General features: G+C 52.0%; 1 protein-coding gene across 1 annotated transcript; it reads right to left on the minus strand.

The window, feature by feature from the left end:
* Nucleotides 1-1,919: 1,919 nt before the first annotated feature.
* Nucleotides 1,920-11,605, minus strand: KRT7 (keratin 7). The gene is made up of 9 exons (NM_204932.2): nt 11,134-11,605; nt 10,215-10,423; nt 7,833-7,893; nt 7,149-7,244; nt 6,269-6,433; nt 6,015-6,140; nt 4,597-4,817; nt 4,062-4,096; nt 1,920-3,201 (listed from the first exon to the last, which is right to left on the minus strand). The coding sequence occupies exons 1-9, from the start codon at nt 11,524-11,526 to the stop codon at nt 3,029-3,031; spliced, it is 1,479 nt and encodes a 492-aa protein (NP_990263.2). The 5' UTR covers nt 11,527-11,605; the 3' UTR covers nt 1,920-3,028.
* Nucleotides 11,606-22,412: the final 10,807 nt, after the last annotated feature.

Here is a 22,412-nt window from a genome sequence, read left to right on the forward strand (position 1 = left end):
TTTCACTGCTTTTATGTTCAGAAAGCAACCAGATTTTATTGTATTCCAGTTGGCAGGGAAAAAAGCAAACCCCACTGACCACAAAATCAGCTGGAAGTCTTTAAGATTTAAGATAAGACCCACTTGCATGGAGCACCCTGCCCAGCTGTTAACGTGCTGGCATAGGGGCAGAGGCATTGGTGTTTGGTTGCAAGAGCAGCAAAGGGCTTTGAGCTGTACTGTGGGAGGCTGTAATTAATCACACAGCTGTGTGCAGAGAAATGGATGGGTTCTTGTGTTGTATCCCTGCCTAATAGTGGCAGGGGCAGCAGGCTGGGAGGGGAAACTTGGTATCACCCTTCCCCAGGGGGTGAACAAAGAAGCGCCCCTCTGTGGGTCAGAGGACTCACTCATCCAAGAAGGGATTCCCCCTGCAATTCTTCTGCTCTCTGTTGGGCTCCATCTTCCCCCTGACTCCTCTGTTTGCAGAACCCAACAGCCTGCAGTGCTCCGTGTCCTCTGAGCCTCAGTTCACAGCTCCTCCAGGACCCATAGCAGCTGCTGGGGCTGCTCCAGTACCTGCACCAGGCACGTTCTCAGTTCCCAGTTCTCAGCCCCCAGGAACCCCCTTGGCTCAGGACTGACGCACATCTCAGATGCTCATTATCCATCTTAATCACTGCTGCAAAACAGGAGGCCAAAAAATTCCTTCTCTGTGCTGCAGTGGGCGCTGGGTCACACCTGCCTCCTTCTGGAAATGCAAAAGCCTCACCCACTGCAAAGCTGCTTCTGAATTACAGCTCCTGGATGCAACAGGAGGCTCAGGGACACACCTGGCTTTGTGCTAATTTAATAAGTAGAGGATAAATTCCAACCAGCCCCAGACCAGACCCAAGGGATGAGCCAAAAACATGAGGTGCATCCATCCCCATAGCCTTGCAGAGCACCTGAAGGGTGCAGATCCCTTTCTCCCCAGCAGTGAGCATTGTTCTGCAGTGTGGGAGAGCTGCAGCCACACCTTCCACGTCCCCACTCCCAGGTCATCACTGCACACAATTCAACAGCAGAGAAACAGTCTCCATTCCCAATTAGGCATCACAGAGCCATGTAAATGACAGCAAGCAGCGGCCTCCCCTGCCAAAAATCCATCCGGGCAAGGCCTTTCTTTGAGCTCTTTGTTTCCATTCACTCCAGGGGATTTCTTTTTGGGCTTCACTCCCTGGGCTGTGACATGAAAGCTGTGAGCTGGGTGTGCCAGGCTGATAGCATGGCTCTGCTGGGCACACGGGGTGCTCCCCTCCCTGCATTAGTGCCACGTGTGCTGTAAAACCACACATCCAGGCTGAGCACTGCGCTCATGCAGGGTGCTGGGATGACGGGGTTGGGTTTGCCACAGGCACAGCATCTCCCAGGCTTTAATGGTCTCACAGCCACCGTGGTGCTGCAGGAAACAGCTTTTCTCATTGACTGTGGAATCTCCGCCTGGTCCCATTTCCATCCCACGGAATGACAGCTTCAGCACTGGGGGTTCACCCCACATCTGCACACACTGCTCACCTGCGCTGCCCCAAAAGGAGCAGCAAGGAGCCGTCCTCGTGCAGATTCATTTTGCTGAGCTTCGGCTGCCTGCAAGCAAAGTTTGGCTCCTCTCTGCTCAGCATATGGTGCTCAGAAAGGGGTCGGTCCCAACTGGTTCCAGTTATGCTGAGGGCTGGGCTGAGCCAAGCTGAGGGAACAAAGCCAGTCCCCATCACCCCAACGCCCAAAACCCAATGCAAAGCAGGGGAATTAATTCACCCAGGGGTGAGACTGCAGGCAGCAAAGCCCAAATCCTCATCCTGACCACAGCGTGGCACTGCTCCAAGGGACACAGCCTGGAGGGAGGTGAGGACTGGGATGGTTCTCCGGGCTCCTGAGCAGCAACACACGAGGAACTCAGCTGGGACTGAAGAAGCACACAGCAGGGCAACTTTATTAACGGTCTGATGGCAAACTCCCAGACCACAAAGGTATAAAACATCAACCAGAGATAACGCTGCTAGGACACGGCAGAGCATGCAATGCAACAATTCCATGCAGTTTCTTTGACTTGTTTATTGAAAAATTCTTCCTACCTACCACAGTAACAAAATATTTCCCCGGCGTGTTTAGGTTGAAGCCTCATTTTGGCAGGAACAAGGAGTTATTGTAATGAAGCATCAACAAAACACGCTTTTTCCCCAGTGGTAGGAGAGACCCCGGATATCACTAGTAATGTTCTGGAATATAGGGTAGTAAACAGAGGCACCCAATGATGGGGAGTGTTATCTCCCATTTCTGTGTGCTGCTTGTGATTTTAAGCAGTTTCCATACCCTTTAGGCTTTGGGCTTCTGTTTAGAAGACAGAATGGGTGAATTTGTGAGTTATTTTGTTATACAGAACCTGTAAAGGAGATCTGTCTGCATTGCCTTCGGTAAGAAATTAGCTTCAATCAGACCAGAATTGTCCAGTTCCACTTCTGATCCAATTTCTAAAGAACAGAAGGAGAAACCCAAAGCGGTTTCACCATTTTTCTTCCTGGCATATTTTAAGACAATAACCCCAGACTGAAATCTCAATCAGGGCTGCCACTTTCTGAGCAGCCCAAGGGAATGAAGTCTTCCAAATCATATTCAGAGGGAGATAATCTTCTGGTCTCTTTTGTAAAACCACAGCAGAAATGTGGAAAAGCTTGCCACAATGATTGCTTTGCCCTTCAAAGGGTGAAAGCCAGCCCTGAGCAGGGGTACCAAGCATACAAGTAACAAAAGCATTATCCTGCCTGCTTCCCTGGAGGAATTTCACCCTACAGGCTTGAACCTGCCCTCAGTGGGATGGCTCCCGCTGAGTTCAACAGTGCAGGATCAAGCCTTAGGTGTGATGCAGCAGGGTCAGGTATATCTTATTCCAATTCATTCATCACTGCAGAAATTTTGCAGCCAATTTGTCCTACGAAAGGCAACCAAACTTCTCTTTCTGTGTTTTTCCCTCCTCCCGTGTCGTGGGTACCGCTGGGTTCCGTTCCTGCCTTTACTTCCTGAAGCTTCTGGTGGATGAGGTTGTGGTGACGGTGTAGGATTTGGTGGAGCCCCCCGAGGAGAAGCCGAGCGCTCCGCTGCCCATCCCTGCTCCCAGGGCAAGGCCTCCACGGACCCCTCCTCCCAGGAATCCACTGGATCCACCGCCACTGGAGGAGACCATGGCTGCGGCGCAGAGAGAAGCAAAGCAACCATAAGCATTTGGGAACAGCAAACCCAGCCTGGCTCCCTTCCCAAGAAGGGCATTTTTAAATCTCAGCAAGCAGATGAGAGCTTCCTAGGACCTCTTGCTAAACACAACGCCCAGGTCACATAAATCTTGCTCCAGTTTGGCACAGAGCATGTAGCAATGTGCTCCACCAGATACGTGCGCAGGGGGAGCTGCACACCTCCCCATCCATCACTCAGTGTGGCTCTCCTGCAGCACAGGGAACCCAGTACCATCAACACAATACCATAAACACAGTATCAGAAATGCATTCAGCTCATCTCCTGGTGCACCAGGCATGCCCACAGCCAGCAGCAGCAATGATAAGCGGGTGAATGGACGAAAGGTAGAGTTGCTGGTTAAGAGCAGTGTCTCCAAGACACCTGCTTATGTCCAACACCCAGGTAAGGCAAGTGACCAGTGCTTCCCAAGGTGGAAAGACACCCTTTAACATCACCTTTGAGCTGGCTTCTAATCCAGGCACTTTTCTTTCTTTCAACTTTTCTTTTTTAATGCACTTTTCTCCATATAAAAATGGGAGGAAGGGGGCAAGGCAAGGGGAGTCAATATTCCCCCGGTTTAATGCTCATACAGATTCATTCATTCACTCCCCCATTCGTACAGATGAGTTAGAACTGAAATCTGCCAAGGAGCCAACAGCACTATCAACTTTTGTCCTGGGGGGGGGCTCCCATTTAAGAAGGGGTTAATTAAGGCAGAGCACTACGAGGCTCCTGCGTGCAGACCCAGCTGATCCCATCTGCATTTCCCATAGAAACTATAAGAGTACCCATTATAAATAATGAAATCAACTCACAGATGTTGACGCTGCCAACTCCATCGCCAGCCAACCTGTTGGAGCAGAAAAACACAAAGGCAAAAGGGAAGAGAACGGGTTAGGCTCTGCATTACTCAGTGCTCCCCCAGGGCCTCAGTGCTGGGGATGAAGACAATGGCAGTGAGTTATTACTGCAGCTGTAAATAATTCAGACAAGATAAGTGTGCCATCCAGTGCTTTGTTCTGGCCCTACATTTACAAGCTCTGTTATCACCTGGGGGGGGAGGTGCTGAAAGAGCACAAGGAACTGTGGCTTAATTCTATGGGGATTTAACCACTTGGAAATCATCTTCCACATGAAAACAGCACTTGTTTCCTGGTATGTTTTCATCGAACTCTTCCCCAGAGCTTGACAGTTTGGCTCTATGGCCAAAGCAAAGAAGCAAAGATCAGTTTAAAACGTAAGGATTTCTCTTCCATGTTTCCTTCCAGAAATTGGAACTGGGCCCTCATGATGTCACCACGATACAAAGGGTTGGATCCTTCATCATGGAAATCCCCAGGCAGCACCCACCTGCTCTCCTCGCCCTCCAGCAGCTTCCTGTAGGTTGCAATCTCAATGTCCAGGGCCAGCTTGACGTTCATCAGCTCCTGGTACTCACGCAGCTGCCGGGCCATGTCCTGCTTTGCCTTTTGCAGAGCAGCCTCCAGCTCCTCCAGCTTTGCCCTGGCGTCTTTGACAGCCAGCTCACCACGTTCCTCAGCTTCAGCAATGGCAGCTTCCATCTTGGCACGCTGCAGTGACAAAGCAGAGAATGTCAGAGGGCATCTCACCACCCATAGACTTCTGGCATCTACAGGCCAGTCCATCTGTGGTTCTGCAGAGCTCAAAAAGGATGCATGGCTCCTTCCAAAGCCATACAAACTCATGCCTACACATTTTTGGGGTCACCGGAGGGAGATCAGCCTGCAAAGGAAGCTCACCCCATTTCAGGACATGATATTCTGAAAAGTGATTCATCTGACCCTATTTCTCTGCACCAATTACACTTTCAGAGGACTTTCAGCTGACCCTCAGTTTTTCAGCCCACCCACTCTGCACACACCACCACCACACTTAGGGTTAATGCAAGCTCTGGGTTTCTCTCTCTATGCCCCAGAGCTCCTTCACAGTCAGTTGGTCTCCAGCAAGCTTTGATGTGAGGCAAACATGGGCTTGAGCAGACCTGCAGTTAACAAACAATGCACATACCCCAAAAAGCATCCCTATGGGGGTACATCAAGCTGGTAGCCTAATGCACACCCACCAGTGCCCCTTGCACACCCAGAGAGCTCCGTGTTTGGCAGGAAGGGCTCACAATGAACATGTTTTATACTCTCATTCGTTATTCAGGGAGCTGTACTGGGTCAGCTCTTTGCTCGTAAATGTATGTGGAAACATCCCTGCCCTGAAACCAAATAAACACAAATGGATGAATCACAATGGCTTATCTCCAGCCTGTGGACTGCTGGTTGTTAACAGCCAGCCTTCAGCCCCAGAATGGTCTGAGCCATGCACTGTTCTGGCTCTCACCAGCTCTACTGATAAAGCGATAACCACCTCTGGAGAAAGCAAACAGAACTCCCATACAGCTAAAAAATCCTTTTGTGTGCCCAAACACGGTGTTCCCTCCTGCAAAAAGGGAGTGGACAAAGATCCCAGCAGCAAAAGGGCACAAAGAACATGTGCAGCTGAGCAGGCTGCTGCATTCACCGCTGCCTTTTGGAAAGGGCTCTGCACCTCCCCACCTCTGCGCTCCCAGGGCTCTGCAGCTCAGCTCCTTTTCAGCATCGTGTTGCTTATATCTGTGGTTTTTTCTCTTCCTGCAGAACTGATGTCTTCTGGGGTCCAAACTGCTTCTAACAGATGCTGCCATAAGCTTTGTCCCCTGGGCCCACCTGCTGCTGCTAAACCCCCTGCTCTGCAGCAAGAGAACAAGGGAAGCTCCTCACCTGGGCCTTTGCGTTTTCAATTTCACCCTGCAGCCTCTGGATCACACGGTTTATCTCTGTGATCTCATTCTTGGTGTTGCGCAGATCGTCCCCGTGTTTCCCAGCAGTGACCTGCAGTGCTTCGAACTGCAACACAAGGAAAGATGGAGTCAGACCAGCAGCTCACTGCAGGCTGAAACCTCTCCACGCTCATCATATAGAGGAGAGATGGAATAACAGAAGCTGTTACTGCCCTTCTCTCCCCCATAACTCACCTTGCTCTGGTACCAGGACTCAGCCTCTGCCCGGCTCCTGTTGGCAATATCCTCATACTGTGCTTTGACCTCTGCAATGATGCTGTCCAGGTCCAGGTTTCTGCTGTTGTCCATGGACAGCACCACAGAGGTGTCAGAGATCTGGGCCTGCAGCTCACGAAGCTCCTGCCAGTCACATTAAAAACAATACTATTAATCATTGATGAGGGCCTCTCTTTTAGAAGCCAATTACAGAGAGAATCTGAGAAGAAAAGGGAGGCAGATAAAAGCTCGTTGAAACCATCATTAATTAAAAGGAAACCAACTGAGTCACATCAGTCGTGCAAAGCACGGCAGCAGAAAGGGAGCCACTTCTTATCACTCCAAGATTAAGAGCAAGGTTAGCTGACTCCTCTCCTGAGATAAGACATCAGTATGAAGTGCTGGCCTAAGAAGCTCGAGCATCAGCTCCTCAGCAAAGGGCCAAATTCCACCTTCTTACACAAGGGCGCAATGTGTGTGCTTGCATCAGTCTCATACCTTGTAAACGATGCTGAAGATAAATGAGTGCGGGGCAAGGAGCTTTCCGTTCTCAGACAGCACAGAAACACACACACCAGTGCTTCAGCACTGAGTATAATGCATTGCTTTTCTTGCTTTCACACTAACTGCATGAATAACTAAAGCACGCCCTAGCTGTGTTTGCAACAAAACCAACTCACATCCCTGACAGGGAGAAACTCCTGTGAGAGCTCACAGAACCTGCACTTCACTTGCAGCCCAGTTTTGCTTACTCGATCTCTCCACTACCTTTCTTATCTCTGGCAACAGCACACTGATGCTTCCAGGCACCAATAGTGGTACTGCACTGCAGCACCCACAGGAAGCAGAAGGGCCTTACCGCTTCGTAGAGAGATCTCAGGAAATTAATCTCATCCGTCAGTGCATCCACCTTGGCCTCCAGCTCCACTTTATTCATGTAGGCAGCATCCACATCCTAAAAGAGAGTGATAATCCAGTGAGGTCGATGGAGCTTTGGGGACCACGTCCACTCAGACTTTGCTGGCTTCAAAAGCAGCCATGCATCCAGCAAGCTCCCCACATCACCCGCTCTCCATCCCCCGACCCCAATAACATGCCCTAAAAGTTATCCACTGCTGCACTGAACTGCTGGTCCCTGTATGTTCTGCAGGGCTGTACCCCAAGTTGGAAGGGATCCATAAGGATCATCAGTTTCAACTCAGTGATCCCAGGACTGTGCCCGCACCTGTGTTTGCATGGCCAGTGACAGTTAGGACAGCACAGACCATGGACACTGGGCCTTATGGTCTCCCTGACTTGTTAGGCTTTAAGAGTCAAGGTAGGAAAAGATAACCTGAGGAAACACACAGCCATAATGTATGAGATGCACAGGGGCTGCTCCTCCTTCCTTGTTCCTACAGCGACCCCGGTGCTCACACAGAAGCAGAAATGAGAGCTGCAGTTGGGTATGCAGGCAGAACAGCAGCAAAGGGATTGGAGGAGCAGAAGGGGGAGAAGGGCTGCACCCAGGTTTGATCAGACCCAGCTAATATAAGGCTCGCACCTTCTTGAGCACCACGAACTCATTCTCTGCTGTCGTGCGCTTGTTGATCTCATCTTCATATCTGCCAGGAGAGAAGGGAGCAGTTAGAGCCCGGGTAAAAGGAGGCAATGTCTCAGTGAAAAGTTACCCAATTCTGCCCTCTCTCTCCCCATTTCTCCCTTTCTGAAGCACCTTGCCAGCCTGTGATTACCCAAGCAAGCCAGCCACAGGCAGATATTTGCTGCACCAGTGAGGAATCTGTGTTTTTTGCATTGAAGGTGCCACGTTTTAAAGCTATTGTTTGGCCAAACTGATGCCTGAAAGCTGCTCTGGTCCACACTGCATCACCACTGAGCTGGGGAGCACTTCTCACCCACTTTTTTTCCCCATTGCGTTTAGGGAGTTTTCTGCTCCTTAATCCCACTCATGCACTGCCCAGTGCTGCCCTGCAGGGCTGTGCTCTGCGTCCTGAGGCTCTCAGCTCCTTCCCTCAGCCACTGAGAGAACACACAAATAAAAATGCAGAAGAGATGCAAACATTCGGCACATTCATCTGCACCGACCATGGGGCTGTTAAAGCTCTGCTCACTCTGCACTTCCTTACTCCAGGCACCTGAGCACACTGTGCAGGTGCCAATCACACCTAAGAGTTGAGTGCAATTGCTCTGCACAGAGTGGCTCTGCTCTAAAGCCCCACAGACTTCTAATGTTGGCCACATCCCTTCTTTAATTGCCTGACTTGAGGTGCAGCGACTTCAGTTCTCAGCAGACGTGAATCACGCTGCATTGGCTTCATGGATTGGCCTCACAGATTTTCTACCACCTGCAAGCCTGGCTCTCAGAGTCTGCTTTTCAGAGCTGTGTACAGCCAACCTGCTGACCCCAAACAGAAAGAACCTGCTGGGTGGATCCTGTAAGCCAGCTAAAGAATAGAGCAGGAGCCACTTTCACCAGCTGCTTTGGAATGGCTGCTGGCAAAGTTAGGGCTCTGTTGTATTGACACAGTCTTTGCATGGCTAGCGCTGCAATCTGCCTTCTAAAGTGTGAGCTAGTTCAGTTTTAAGCCTTTATGTAATACCCCTATTGCTCTGCACTGGAAGCATGCCCATCCATGCTGGTATAAGCAGGTGTTGTCCTTTTGGAGGTCAATGAACTGCATCCGTTGCTATTGCAAAGCACTGCACAACATGGATGCTGCGCCTGTGCTGCATACGCATAATGGAAGGGGATTAGAGCCTGGCCTCTAGCAGAGGTAATCAGAGAGGTGTACAAATCAAATACAATCAAACCCAGCACCAGCTGCACTTTTTATAGAATGGTTGGTTGAGCTCTATTTGCAGGGGGAAGCTCTGCCGAGCTGCTCAGTGCAGCACCAGCAAACCATTCAGTGCTCTCCATAACTCCCATGGAAAGCCCAGCACAGCCCACACAGAGCCACGTGGGCAGCACTACGCAGAGCATTCCTACCCCAGCTTACTTTGAACCACACCCTGAGTCAAGGCAGTGACCAAATAAGGGACCGAACTGCATCCCCTGGAGCCTCTTGCGTATCAATCTCCTCCCCTACCTGAGATACTGGTGGAGAACGGCTGTGTAAATTGGATGCATGAAAATGAGGCACCAGGCACAGAAGGGGCTACTCATGTTTTAGGTATTTGACTCAGGAGATGAGATTTCCTCCATACAAACGGGGAGAAACAGGTTCTGAATTCCAGTTACCAAATCCAACATTCATGTGATGTGCAGCTAAAAATTGGGGCTCCAGCTTCTCTGGGTGCAAACCAGCTCCGTGCTGCTGCCGTGCAGAGAAACACGGTGCAACTGTGGATGAGCACAGAGTAACTGAGCAGGGCTGGGAGAACATCATTCCCGTGCTCCACCTTGGGAAGTGCTGGCAACTGACTTTCCCTAAACACACCCTGGGTGTCAGATCTGTTTGCTTTCAGTTCCTGCTTGATCCAGTTTGCCAGCTCCCTCTTTTCTTTCCTTTCAGGCATTTCCCTGTAGGGTTGCACTGGACACAAAGGCTACTTTCTTGATGGCACTCCTCACAGGCAATGTGATTCGGATAGAAAAACTGCTAAAACATAATGCAAGTCACTTGCTGCTCCATTGCCTCCCCATGGAACAAGAAGCAGTTCATCCACTGCCTGCAACCTGCAGAGCCCCTGTGGAGCTCCTACAGACCGAGACAGTCCAACCCAAAGTAGGAATCGACCCCTGAGGAGGCTGCAAAGCAAAGCCATAGGGATGGAGCAAGGTGCAGGAGCACCACATAACCAGGCAGCTCCTTGGACGGACACCTAGCAAAAAACAAATCACCCTCCCTAACAGAAAAGCTGGGGACACCTCTACCAATCTGAGAGCTCAGCTATACCGTTATATGGTAGGATTATACATTACTTGGCCTTGAAATCCTCAACAAGATCCTGCATGTTCCTCAGTTCACCCTCCAGACGCCCTTTGTCATTTAACAACCCGTCCAGCTGCCGCCTCAGGTTGGTGATGTACGCCTCAAACATGGGGACGATGTTACTCCGGGTGGTCTTCTGGTCCTGGAGCAGACTCCATTTGGTCTCCAGCATTTTGTTTTGTTGCTCCAGGAACCGGACCTGCCGAGAAACCAAGGGGTCATTTGTGAAAGGATGGGGAAAGCGGGGGGGAGCTGACACCGCAGAGCTTGGATGCTGGGGGATGCATGGGCTGTGGATGGTGTCCAAAGGATTCACTGCATGGAGGGAAAGCACCCAAATTCTAAAGGGTGATAAAGACCAGATGGAGCAGGGCTGCTCTGGGTTTGCCTTCCAGCATTGAGGCTGCGTTTGAACTAAAGATAAGGAGATTCTGCTTGCCTGACGCATAAGAGAAACCATTCAGAGATCACAGTGTCAGCCAATTAAACCCAACTCCACAGCTGAATTCCTAACATTTTGGGGATGCCGGAGCTGGTTTACAATGCAGGGTCCCCAGTCCATTGGTGGGAGATAACAGAGCTGCAGAGGTACAGGGCAGTGCAAACAAACACAGCAAGCCCTGACCTACATCAAAAGTCTGTTCTACCGGCTCAGCTCCTCTCCAAAGAGCCCCATTCTCTCATTTGGTGGTGCGTGTGGGGCTGCAATGCCAGCTAAGTAAAGGGGGTGCAACGCTGGCCTGAGTAGAGCAAAAACCTCTACTGACAGCAGGGATTTTAATAACGGTTATTAAACTGCAGGAAAATCACATCAGGGTTGGTGAAACCCCAACCCCAATCACGAACCCCCACCCCATGAAGTGAGCTTTGGGTCAGGGCTGCATTCAAGCCCAGCGCAGTCAGCCTCACCTTGTCGATGAAGGAAGCAAAGCGGTTGTTGAGGGTCTTGATCTGCTCCTTCTCCTCCTTGCGCACCCGCTGGATGTTGGGGTCGATCTCCAGGTTGAGGGGGGTCAGGAGGCTCTGGTTGACGGTGACCTCCTGGATGCCCGCACTGGGGGCGATGGCCCCTCCGAACCCCATGCCGCCGTAGCCGTATCCAGAGCGAACGCTGTAGGAGCTGCTGCCTCCGAGGGAGATCCGCTTGTTGGCAGAGCCCAGGTTGTAGAGGCTGGAGCTGCCAAAGCCCCCCGCCTTGCTAAGGCTACCACCTCCACGGACAGAGGAGACGGAGCTGACCCGCACCTGGCTGACCCCTGGGACGGCCACGGAGCGAGAGCTGAAGCTGACAGAGCGGGACATGGCTGCAGCGGGTCCTGAGGTATCCCCTGTCCTTAAACCTGAGGGTAGCTGAGCTGGGAGACCAGGGCAGGGAGAGAGTGAGCTGTCCTGCTCCGCTTCCCCTTTTATCCGTTAGGAGACCTGGGCTTGGCTCGAGGGCAAAAGAGGGATCATTTTACTGCCTGCAGAGCTGGGTGTGCCTGGCAGCCCTCCCACCCTCCGTCAACCTGCTGAACCCGAAGGGAAGGGCTGGGGAAGGGGGACAGGACACACCTGGCGCCCGGTGCTGTGCTCAGAGCTGGCTTTGTTCCTCAGCTCCCCGTATCCCTGCCACCAGCACAGCTGAGGGATGTGAAGCACTGGGCTCCTCCAAGCAGAGCAGAGGTACAGCAGGAAAGGGCCGGTCCCCATTTCCTCAAGGCTTCCCTGTTCCTCCCTGCTTGCACGAGGGGATGCTGAAATGAGAAGAGGGGGAAGATGCATTGATTTCCCACTCGTTGCATTGCAGGCAGCCCCCCCACCCCCCACCCCGAGCAGCAGCAGAGAGGAGATAAGGGCACAATGCCAACTCAACTCAGTTTCAGGCACAGCCAAGTTTGATACGAATCAAAGCCAGCTCACACCATACACTGCCCAGCCAGCCTGCTCTGTGCAGAAGAACAAGAGATGCCACAGCTGCCCATGGACACAGCATTTCTGCCATCCCTCCCCTGTTAGCTCTGAAACAAAGGTGTTTCGGGTGGGTTGCACCGTGCAGGTGGAAATACCCAACATGTCAGTGCAGACTGAAAAGGAATCGTGGAATCGTTTGGAAGGGGTCCTTAAAGGCCAATCTATTCCGACTCCCCTGCAATGAACAGGGAACCTACAGCTCCATCAGGCTGCTCAGAGCCTGGTCCAGCCTGGCTGGAGGAAACAGGACAGATTCCTGCTTAAACTCCAGGGCTCCCACGCAGAAGTGGCAGCGACACAAGCAACAGTTTTACAGGCTTTCTGCATTTTTTAATTGCCTTGAAGGGATGCACATCTTTACCACCAGGTCATAAATCCTCCAGTCGGGCCAGAATGCGTCACCCCTCACATCTTCCTCCCATCGGGACGCTGAGATAGCGCTGGCTCCACTTCTGGCCACAGCCTTCTCCAGGTATGTGCTTCCTTCTTCACGGGGAGAATGCAAGCTGGCTGCATATCCCAGCTACCAAAAGCAAATTCTCTTTTCACAAAGAGAAACGGAGCCTGACAGAGACAGATGAGGCGAGATCCCTCCCTGTGCCATGAGAGCTGCTTCAGCTTTCAGCAGCAAAATGTAGGATCCACTGAGTGCAAAGCAAACTTCCACGTTCCACACAGCCAGCTCTGCTTGACCTGATGGCTGATGGAGGCAGGATAGGGTTCGTTGCATCTGTATGCAGCCACCTACAAGGCAGAGGTCTCCAGCTGTGTTACTTGGCTTCAGGTCCTTCCCAGCACACAGAGAGGCCGCTTTCCTGCAACTCCTCTGGGTTGCCATAAGAGGAAGGGAAGTGGAGCTGAAAGTGCCCCTTAAGAGCCCTGCTTTGGCAGGAATAACCTGCAGCCAGGCAAGCTCTAGCTGTGGTTTTTATCAGGTTGCTTTCCAGCCTCAACTGCCCTGCATCAACAGATGGGATTTTTGCACAAGGCAGCATGCAAACCAGAAATCAATCCAGCCAGGTAAAATACAACTCCGCTGCCAGATAAACTGTCATAAAGGCAAACCTGTTCCCAGCAACCTCGGAGGAAACAACTGTGGAGTAGTCAGAGAACTGAACTTCACCCTGCTTTGCACTATTGAAGGCCAGACCCACAAAAAGCCATTTTTCTAATTGTAATTAATTACCATCGTGCGACACGAGTGATGTTAGGGGAAGATGAGTCTGTTGAGTTGGCCTTCCCAAGTTTCCACGCTCTGTTCTGTACCATTACCGACCCATGCAAATGACCCCCATGGGATTGGGGTTTGGTGATACAGAAGTGGTTATAAATGGAGTGGTTAAGCACCCTTTGGGGATCTGACTGCTTGGACACTGTGACCATTCTGCTTGGTGCCACAACAAGCCATCCCCACCCATCCCAACCAACCCAACCGACGCTCACCCAGTAACAAATCCCTCCATAAATCCTACATGAAAGCATACCAAGTTTTCAACCCCAGCCCTGAAAGCACTGAAAAACCCCGTCAGATATGGCCACATCCTGGTGGAAGAGGAAGAAATCTTTGCAGATGAGCAAAACCGCTTTAAGAACACATAATTATGCCAATCAATGTTGGTCTGCTGTTTCCTCATGCTCAGTCGGTATCCGTGGGCTATCTCTTGCTGTGTGTTCAGACTGCAGTGTTTGCTTGCTTTGAAAGCTTTCTGGAGCTGGGAGTGTCCTCAGGTTTTGTGTTTGCACAGCACAGTCCCAGTTTGCGATTACTGCTCCAAAGTGCTTCAGCAGTGAGTCATTTATAAGTGAGCTGGCATCCTAACGACAGGCTGTGTTTTGGTGGTCTGATAACTGGGGGCAATCATGCAAGGGCACAACACAGCACTCATGGGACTATCAGAGAATGGCGCTGTCAGGCTGTAATTCATTATACCAATGCCCAAATGCAATGCCAGCGCTGGTGCTTGCAGCCATAGAGCTGCCATGCTGGTGGTGATATCCCCATGCTGAGATCACTGCTCCCTCTCCTCCCAGGATCTGGCTCCTAGAGGAGCTCCTGCAATAAACACCTGCAGCTCCTCAGCTGTTGCTATGAATACTGAGAGACTGCTCCAAAGGAAACCTGTACAGCACCTGTGGTTTGGGGGCAATAAGAGAGCATCTACAGTGTGATGTATGAACACACAGACACCAGCCACGTCAAGACAAAGTGGTTAATGCACATGAAGCATTACTGAGTTGTACTTTCCATGTCACTGGGGCAATAAAGCTCAATGCAATGACACAGCTCAGCAGCACACTATCTCAATGACAGGAAAGCAGCTTTTCCAGAAGGCTGCTGGTTCAAAGGATTCAATGTTCCAGAGGTTGGTACCTTGGTACAGCCCATCACCCTCCTGCTGCAATTCAGGGCCCCACACCTACGTCGAGGCTGCTTAATTTATGTCTTTCATATTCTGCCACTGCCCATTTCTGAAGAATGGAAGTGGTTCCCTTGAGCTTCATACAACCTTCCTGTTAACGTTAATTCACACTCACTTGGTCTTATGTTGATAAACCGAAACCCTGGCACCTCTGGGAGCTGCTGCAATGGGGCTCACCTCTGCTACACTGCATCTCCCAGCTACACCTCTCCTTCCTGCAGCAAAGTTGGGCAGACTTAGTATTGAGGGGGGCATCTCAGGACCAGCAGGAACAAGTGGAACATCTGGAGGCTGCTTGCCCAAGGTGACTGCCAGCTGCCGCAGAGCAGAGCCAGCACCACGTTAACAGCACAGCTTCCAAAAGCTGCTGCCTTCACTGCAGGAGCTGCATTTCCCTGTTCCTCTTTTTATCTGAAAGGCAGTGGCTCAAAGCCAGACGCTTCTAGATCACAGAATCATAGAATGATAGGATGGTTGAGTAGGAAGAGTCCTTCAAGATCATGGAACCACAGGATGGCTGAGTTGGAAGGGTCCTTAATGATCATCAAACCATAGGATGGTTGGGTTGGAAGGATCCTTCAAGATCATAGAAACACAGGATGGTTAGGTTGGAAGGGTCCTTCAAGATCACTGAACCATAGGACAGTTGGGCTGGAAGAGTCCTTTGAGATCACTGAACCATAGGACAGTTGGGTTGGAAGGGTCCCTGAAGATCAAAGAAGCACAGAATCACAGCATGGTTGGGGCAAGAGGGATCTCAAAGACCCTCCAGCTCCATCCCCTGTCCTGGGCTGGTCCAACTCCTCCATCAGCTACCCAAGGTCCCATCCATGGCCTTGAGCACCCCCAAGGGCTGGATCACCCCCAGCTCTCAGCCTGTGCCCATAGCAGAGGCTCTGCAGCCTCTGAGCATCCCTCATGTCCTCCTCTGGCCCCACCCCAACAGCTCTATGTCTTTCTCATGATGGGGTCACAGCATGATAACAGCACAAACCCACCCACCACCATCTTCCAGGATCACCGCAGACCACCATAAACAGCTGTTGCCCCTGCAGTCCTCCCCCCAGATATTTCCCATCCGCTCAGCACAGTGACGCAGCTCCCCGGCCACACAGTGCAGTCCTGTGTACCTCCTGCCCTGACTGCACCCAGAGCACTGCAGCTGCTGCTATGGGAGCTGCGTTGCCATGAGCTCCCGGACAAACAAGCAAACCCAGCCCACGGGATCCGTCCTGGGGACACAGTGCAGTGCAGCTCCGGCTCCCCATGCTTGACACATGATGCAAGCATTTGAGCTATGGACTTTCTTCTCTCTCCAGCCTCCTTAATGTGCACTTAAAGCTGTTTTTTTCACCTCTCCCCCAAATTATGAGATCTTATGGTTACAAGAAATCATGAAGGAATAAGTATAAATATAGCTATAATTATGTATAATCGTAATTACATGGATAATTTTTTACATGAAAGTTGAGAGCTGCTCCCGCAGCTGAAGCCTGAAGGAAAACAAACAAACAAACAAAACCACTGCAGTTCTCCATCCTGGAGGTGCCAGGCTCAGCTTTCCTGGAGATGGCACACCTCAGGAGAGAATGGAAAACCCACGTTTTGTCCCCACAAAATCACATGTGAGCTATGAGCCCGGCCCATTGCATCTCTGGGTCTGTTCCATTTCCCAAAGGTAGAGCTGAGCTGAGCTCTGTGCATACCCACAGCACAGAGCGGGGCTGGGGCAGACCAGAGTCCATCTATCTCAGCTGGGCAGCATACAAACCCAGGGCAATTACAGCCACCCTTCCAGCCATACTCCTGCAGCCATCAGTGCTTAGCCCTTCCCAAATTGCATCTTGCCCAGCATGTTTATCTGCTGCTTATGACCTCTCTCCTCATTGCTGGTCCGTTCCTTGGGTCAACCCATTCCTGCTGCCACAGCCTGTGGCAATGAGATTGCACGTGGTGTGAGATCTCCCTGTATTCCTCTTTTAATTGACTCAATTGCAAAGCAAAGCAAGCCATTCACAGCAGGCAACGCAGTGCAATGGCACTCTGCATTACTACGGGAACTGTGGGGCTGATTCATGTCTAGGTTAAAGGATAATGCCATCGTAACTGGAGCCAAGTGAATGAAGAGGGGAAGGAGAGGAGTGATTATGCACAGTCATGAAGGAGAAATGCCCTTATCAAAATTCTGCTTCAAACACAGCTTGGGCAGAGCCAATGGCACAGCGCCAGCTGACACGAACTGATCCTCCACCTCCGGGTTCAGGAGGGATTAAGGACTCCCAAAGCACCGAGCACCCAACCTGGAAGTCATCCTCATGCACCCTTGTTTGTACAGCCCTTGGCACAAGGTAATTAAGGACAACGACTGGGTGTCTTTAATAGCCGCCGCAAGACAAACAACCATCTGCACCCCTGTGGCTGCACGGAACAAAGCTGCTCGGCAGCCTCTGGCCCCAATTACGAATTCCGAAACCTTTTGCAAAATCAAAGCTGTCCAAACAGACCTGTTGCCTAACGAACCCTCCTGAGGAAGAAAAATAACGAAGAGCAACATAAATCTGCATGCAGTATTTTCCACATAAGCCTTCCTGCAGGCAAGAAGTCTGTGGGAGAGGCAGAGCTGCACCACCTCCCTCCGCTCCCTAAGCGCATCGCTTATCACACCAGCATGTGCTTATCTTTGGGACATAAGGCTGCAAAAACTCCATCTGATCTGGGGCCAACTGTGCTGCTACAGAGGGTAGTTTGCAGCAGTTGGGTTTCCAGAGGGAGCTGCTCTGGGGATATCACCCATGTGGAGCTGCAGCACTGCGTGTAGCAGGAGCTTGCAGCCCAATGTTCGGAACATCGGAGCAGTTTTGTGAAAGGCAGAGAAGCAGAAAGCAGTCTGCAAAGGTGGGGAGGGGCATGGGCAAAAGGGAGGGGTAGGATGTCCCCACGGGTGAGTCACAGCTGAAAGACAAAGGTAAATAAGGTTCAGATGATTAATTGGTTATGAGTGCTTTATTACAGCTGTAATCGCGGAGATGAGATGATAACCTTTGCCTACAGAGGGCCAGTTAAGCTCTCGGAGGGATAAAAGTGCTTTTTCCTAGTATTGCACGCACAGAAATTCCTAGGATTTGGGCTCAGTGCTCCCCACCTGCCTGCTGTTGTGCTGGGGAGGTAATTATATATATATATCTATCTATCCTGCTGTTTATCGCCCAGACAACAAAACCCCTGCTTAAAGAAACTCCAGCCTCTGCTTTTAACCCAAATGGCAGCTTCCCAATGAACTCCACAAGGAAGGTGCACCCCCTCTTCCTCCGGTTCTTCTGTAGCTGGGGGTCGGGTCTTATGTTTTCCAGTAAGAGCAAAGTGCAGGACCAGCAGCCTTGGACCCAACAGAGCCCAGCCCTGGTGCTGATGGCAGCAAAGGGTGGGGCAGGGCGTTGCACAGCGCCGTAATCAATGCATTAGGCGGTGACAATAGTAATTAGGATCAGAATTACCTCCCCGGGCCCACGTTGTCTCACACGAGGTCTGTAGGAGGGGAGGGAAGATCCGGTCCAGCAGCGCTGTACAGACCCGGAGCTGCTGCTCAGAATGAGCTCCTCCAGACCCAAACCCACCTCCCAGCAAACCCCAAACCATCAGCACATGAAGGCCACGAGGGAGGAGAGCAGCTGAGCAGAAATGGGGCAAAAGGAAGAACTATTCTGCGTGTGCTCGGAGTGAGATTGCTCCCCGTGATGCTGAAGATGCTCTGCTCCTGCAGACACTGTGGGCTCCACAGCCCCTCAGCTGCAGCAAAGAGGTTGAATCATCATAGAATCATAGGATGGCCTGGGTTGAAAAGGACCATAACGACCATTGAGTTTCAACCCTCCTGCTATGTGCAGGGTCGCCAACCACCAGACCAGAGCAGAATTTCAGCCAATATAAAGGCACCTTAAGGGCCATGCAAGGCAGGGCCAGGCTCCCAGCTTCCTGCGTTTGCCAGGCATGAATCAGCCGGGTAGAATTTGGCCTCAGGAATTAAACTCGGGGTGAATCAGATCGGGTACCAGATTTCACCAGGATTACAGGCTTCCTCCTGGGCTTAGCACCAGCCCAGTCCTGACAAATGCAAACACGTGCAGACACACGGGGCTGCTGCACGTGCATCCTAACTGTCCTCCTGAAGCTGAGACCGTGCTCACTTGGGTCTGTGAAGCACGCATGCTACAGACCTGCTGAGCTGTGCTGTGGGCACACACTGCTCACTGCCAAATTTGCAGACATGTCGGGATAGCAGGTGGCTCCTGATGGCATGCTGAAGTGCTAAGAGGAAAGCCCAGCGAGTAACCCAGCACCAAAGCCATGCCTGCAGCGACTGCCCCTTGCAGCAACGCAGTGCTGAGCTGCAGCTGAGCGTGCTGTGCTGCGCAGCTCTTGTGCACTGCAGGGTTGCATCATGCAGGGAGTGTACAGCAGGACAAAGAGCCTCGAGGAAAGCTGCTGCAAGGCTGAACACCTGCTGTGCATTGCTTCCAGAAAGGTGTTAGTGGCGTGAGGTGGGAAGTGACAGATGGAGTTTGGCTGGCAAAAAGTAAAACAGGGCCTTTTGCCTGATGGTTTGGGCATGGGGACTCCGCCAAAGCACAAAGCAGCTGCAAGTGAGGGGGCATAGAAACACTGGGGGGGGGAATATAAGCAGCTCCCACCATGATCTTTTGGGGTCTGACAGCTGAGTGGCCTCAGTCTGTGCTAACAGCCATGACACCGTCCTCTCCTTGTCCCATGCTCTGATCCCAGCTTGAGGCTCCCACCTGACAGTGCAAGCAGCAAGAGCCACAGCCCTTGCAGAGAGACGAGACGTCCCCAAAGCCATCCTGCCTAAGTGTCATCGGGGTATTTTGGCTTGCTTTGAATTTCTGAGCTCACTCCTGCAATGCTGATTTTAAGGGAGAATCTGCAGCAGGCTGGGATTGTTCAGATCACAGCCACTGATCCTCACTTTGGGGCAAAACAGCAGGTTTCTGCAATTCCCAATGCAGATGCCCACCTACCAGCCTTCACCCTGATGCCTTAGGTGCCTTCTGTCTCCCAATAAAGATCCCTGTGTATTTTAGCCTCAGAACCCAAATGCTGCAAAACAGGTACACAGCCTCATAAATATCCTCACAACCTCATTACCAGCTGAAGGCTCGCAGTACCCACTGAAACACAATACATCATCATCTATGCTGCAAACCATGTGAGAATGACACACAATGTGAAAACAAAATGCCTAATTAAAAGTGACACAAGAGCACAGAGCCAGATCGTAATCAGAGCGGTGGATGCCGGGCGCTGCTTAAAAGGAACAAACTCACTTGCCCAAGTGTGGATTGTGAAACACCGAGCAGTAAATCCTTGCACTTGGTGTCTCATTCACGTTCTTTTTACAAGCAGGGACAAAGAAAAGAGAAACCATTCGCCAACTAACAGGACGGGGTTATATAGAGCCAGGCAACCTTCAAGCTCCCAGTGCAGCTTATGAGCGGGCTGAAAGAAGGCCAAGCCGGGGTGCACAGCCAAGGAGACAAGCAGGCTCACAGGCTTCACCTGATAGCAAAAGCAGCGGTTTCTAAGATGAAACCAAACCCCTTTATGCTGGAGATGATAGGATGCAGCTGCTTGGGGGAGAGCCCCGGGCACAGACGGTATCACCCAACCGCTGTGGGAAGGGAAGAGGCTGCAGCACCGGAGCAGAAATGAGTGATGTCACCACCACTTAATTAGTCCTTTTTTTTTTTTTTCTTTCAATACCTGAAATTTCCTGGAAGCTACGTGAGCAGCAAATGGGCTGGAAAGCTTCCTGAGCGCGAAGCAGACCGGGCACGTCCCGTCCTGCCTTCCAAACCCTTCTGTAAATTCTTTGCAGGTGACGTCTCTCCTGGGGGAAGTGATTTAGATGGCACCAAGAGCTTCTGCTCCTGCAGGAAGGTCAGAAATCAGAGAGGAGGTGAAAGGGGCAGTGGGCTGGAAGGAGGAAGGGAGACGCAGGCACAGAAAGGAGCAAAAGGAGAAGGTGAGAATGGAAATGTGATGCTGGTCAGGTGGATAGAGGGGGAAAGATTGGAGCTGAGGAAGGCTGGAGAGCAGCCCCAGCCATTGCCAAGCCCCATTATGGAGTGAGGTCCTCTCCCCAGCCTCAGTGCCTCGACCCAGTGCGTGTGACACAGCTGCAGCACTTCCCCTCACCTCCATCTCCCAGGGGGATCAATCCCCCCCCCCCCCAAATCCAGTTACACTGATGGCCTGCAGCCCCACATCCAGAGCCTCCTGCAGCCTCACATCTAACCCCAAAGCTTCCTGCAGCCCCACATCGACCCCCAGAGCCTCCTGCAGCCCCACATCTACCACCAGAGCCTCCTGCAGCCCCACATCGACCCCCAGAGCCTACTGCGGCCCCACGTCTACCCCCAGAGCCTGCTGCAGCCCCACATCTACCTCCAAAGCTTCCTGCAACCCCACATGTACCCCCAGAGCCTCCTGCAGCCACACATGTACCCCCAGAGCCTCCTGTAGCCACACATGTACCCCCAGAGCCTCCTGCAGCCCATCTACCCCTAGAGCCTGCTGCAGCCCCACATCTACCCCCAGAGCCTCCTGCAACCCCACATCTACCCCCAGAACCTGCTGCAGCCACATATACACCCCCAGAGCCTCCTGCAGCCCCACATCTACCCCCAGAGCTTCCTGCAGCCCCACATCTAACCCCAGAGCCTCCTGCAGCCCCACATCTAACCCCAGAGCCTCCTGCAGCCCCACATCTACCCCCAGAACCTGCTGCAGCCACATATACACCCCCAGAGCCTGCTGCAGCCCCACACGTACCCCTAGAGCCTCCTGCAACCCCACATCTACCCCCAGAGCCTCCTGCAGCCCCACATCTATCCCCAGAGCCTCCTGCAGCCCCACATCTACCCCCAAAGCTTCCTGCAGCCCCACATCTACCCCCATAGCTTCCTGCAGCCCCACACCTACCTCCAGAGCCTCCTGCAGCCCCACATCTATCCCCAGAGCCTCCTGCAGCCCCACATCTACCCCCAAAGCTTCCTGCAGCCCCACATCTACCCCCATAGCTTCCTGCAGCCCCACACCTACCTCCAGAGCCTCCTGCAGCCCCACATCTACCCCCAGAGTCTCCTGCAGCCTCACACATACCCCCAGAGCCTCCTGCAGCCCCACACGTACACCCATAGCCTCCTGCAGCCCCACATCTACCCCCAGAGCCTACTTCCAGCAGCTCAGAGTAGCAAGATGGGACCCTGCAGCCAAATGTAACACAGGCATTTAGGATCTTTTTTTTTTCTATCATGGTGGACCAACCCCAGCCCTGCAACCAGGAACCGCAGCCGCTCTGCCCCATGGCCGCAGTATCAGCCATTCCCCTGCAATGTGTCACAGGGCTGGACACACACAGCTCCCACTGCAGACGCTCCTCGCGTGCCCGGCGTGGCCCAAACGCGTCCTGCTGACCCACTCATTACCTCCTCAGCCCCACAGCCCTGTCCCTGCCTTGCTTAACCCTAATCACTCTGATTCCTCGAGGCAAGCGCTGATTTGCTGCTTGTGCTTCATACGTTACCCATACTTAATGAACAGCAATTACTTAGGGAGCTTTGATAAATGAATTATTCTTCTGTGCATACACTTACTGAGCCAGTAACCCTACAAGGTGCTTTTTCAAACAGCTGGGATAAATCTCCATGCGCCCAGGGAACTCCAGGTTTGTCTGTACAGAGGCTTAAGCATCCCCAAGTGACTCTGCTGTGGTTTAAGTCACCCCGTTCCACCCCCAAA

The sequence above is a fragment of the Gallus gallus genome, chromosome 34 (genome assembly GCF_016699485.2).
Source record: "Gallus gallus isolate bGalGal1 chromosome 34, bGalGal1.mat.broiler.GRCg7b, whole genome shotgun sequence".
NCBI classification, from domain to species: Eukaryota; Metazoa; Chordata; class Aves; order Galliformes; family Phasianidae; genus Gallus; species Gallus gallus.

What these genes read in the sequence shown, in the direction of transcription:
- KRT7 (NM_204932.2), bottom strand. Translation starts at nt 11,526, where the DNA reads ATGTCCCGCTCTGTCAGCTTCAGCTCTCGCTCCGTGGCCGTCCCAGGG. An exon ending in TTGCTTCCTTCATCGACAAG is followed by an intron (nt 10,424 to 11,133) that starts GTGAGGCTGACT and finishes GTTTCTCGGCAG; the next exon opens with GTCCGGTTCCTGGAGCAACA. An exon ending in CTGGAGGGCGAGGAGAGCAG is followed by an intron (nt 4,097 to 4,596) that starts GTGGGTGCTGCC and finishes CTGCTCCAACAG; the next exon opens with GTTGGCTGGCGATGGAGTTG.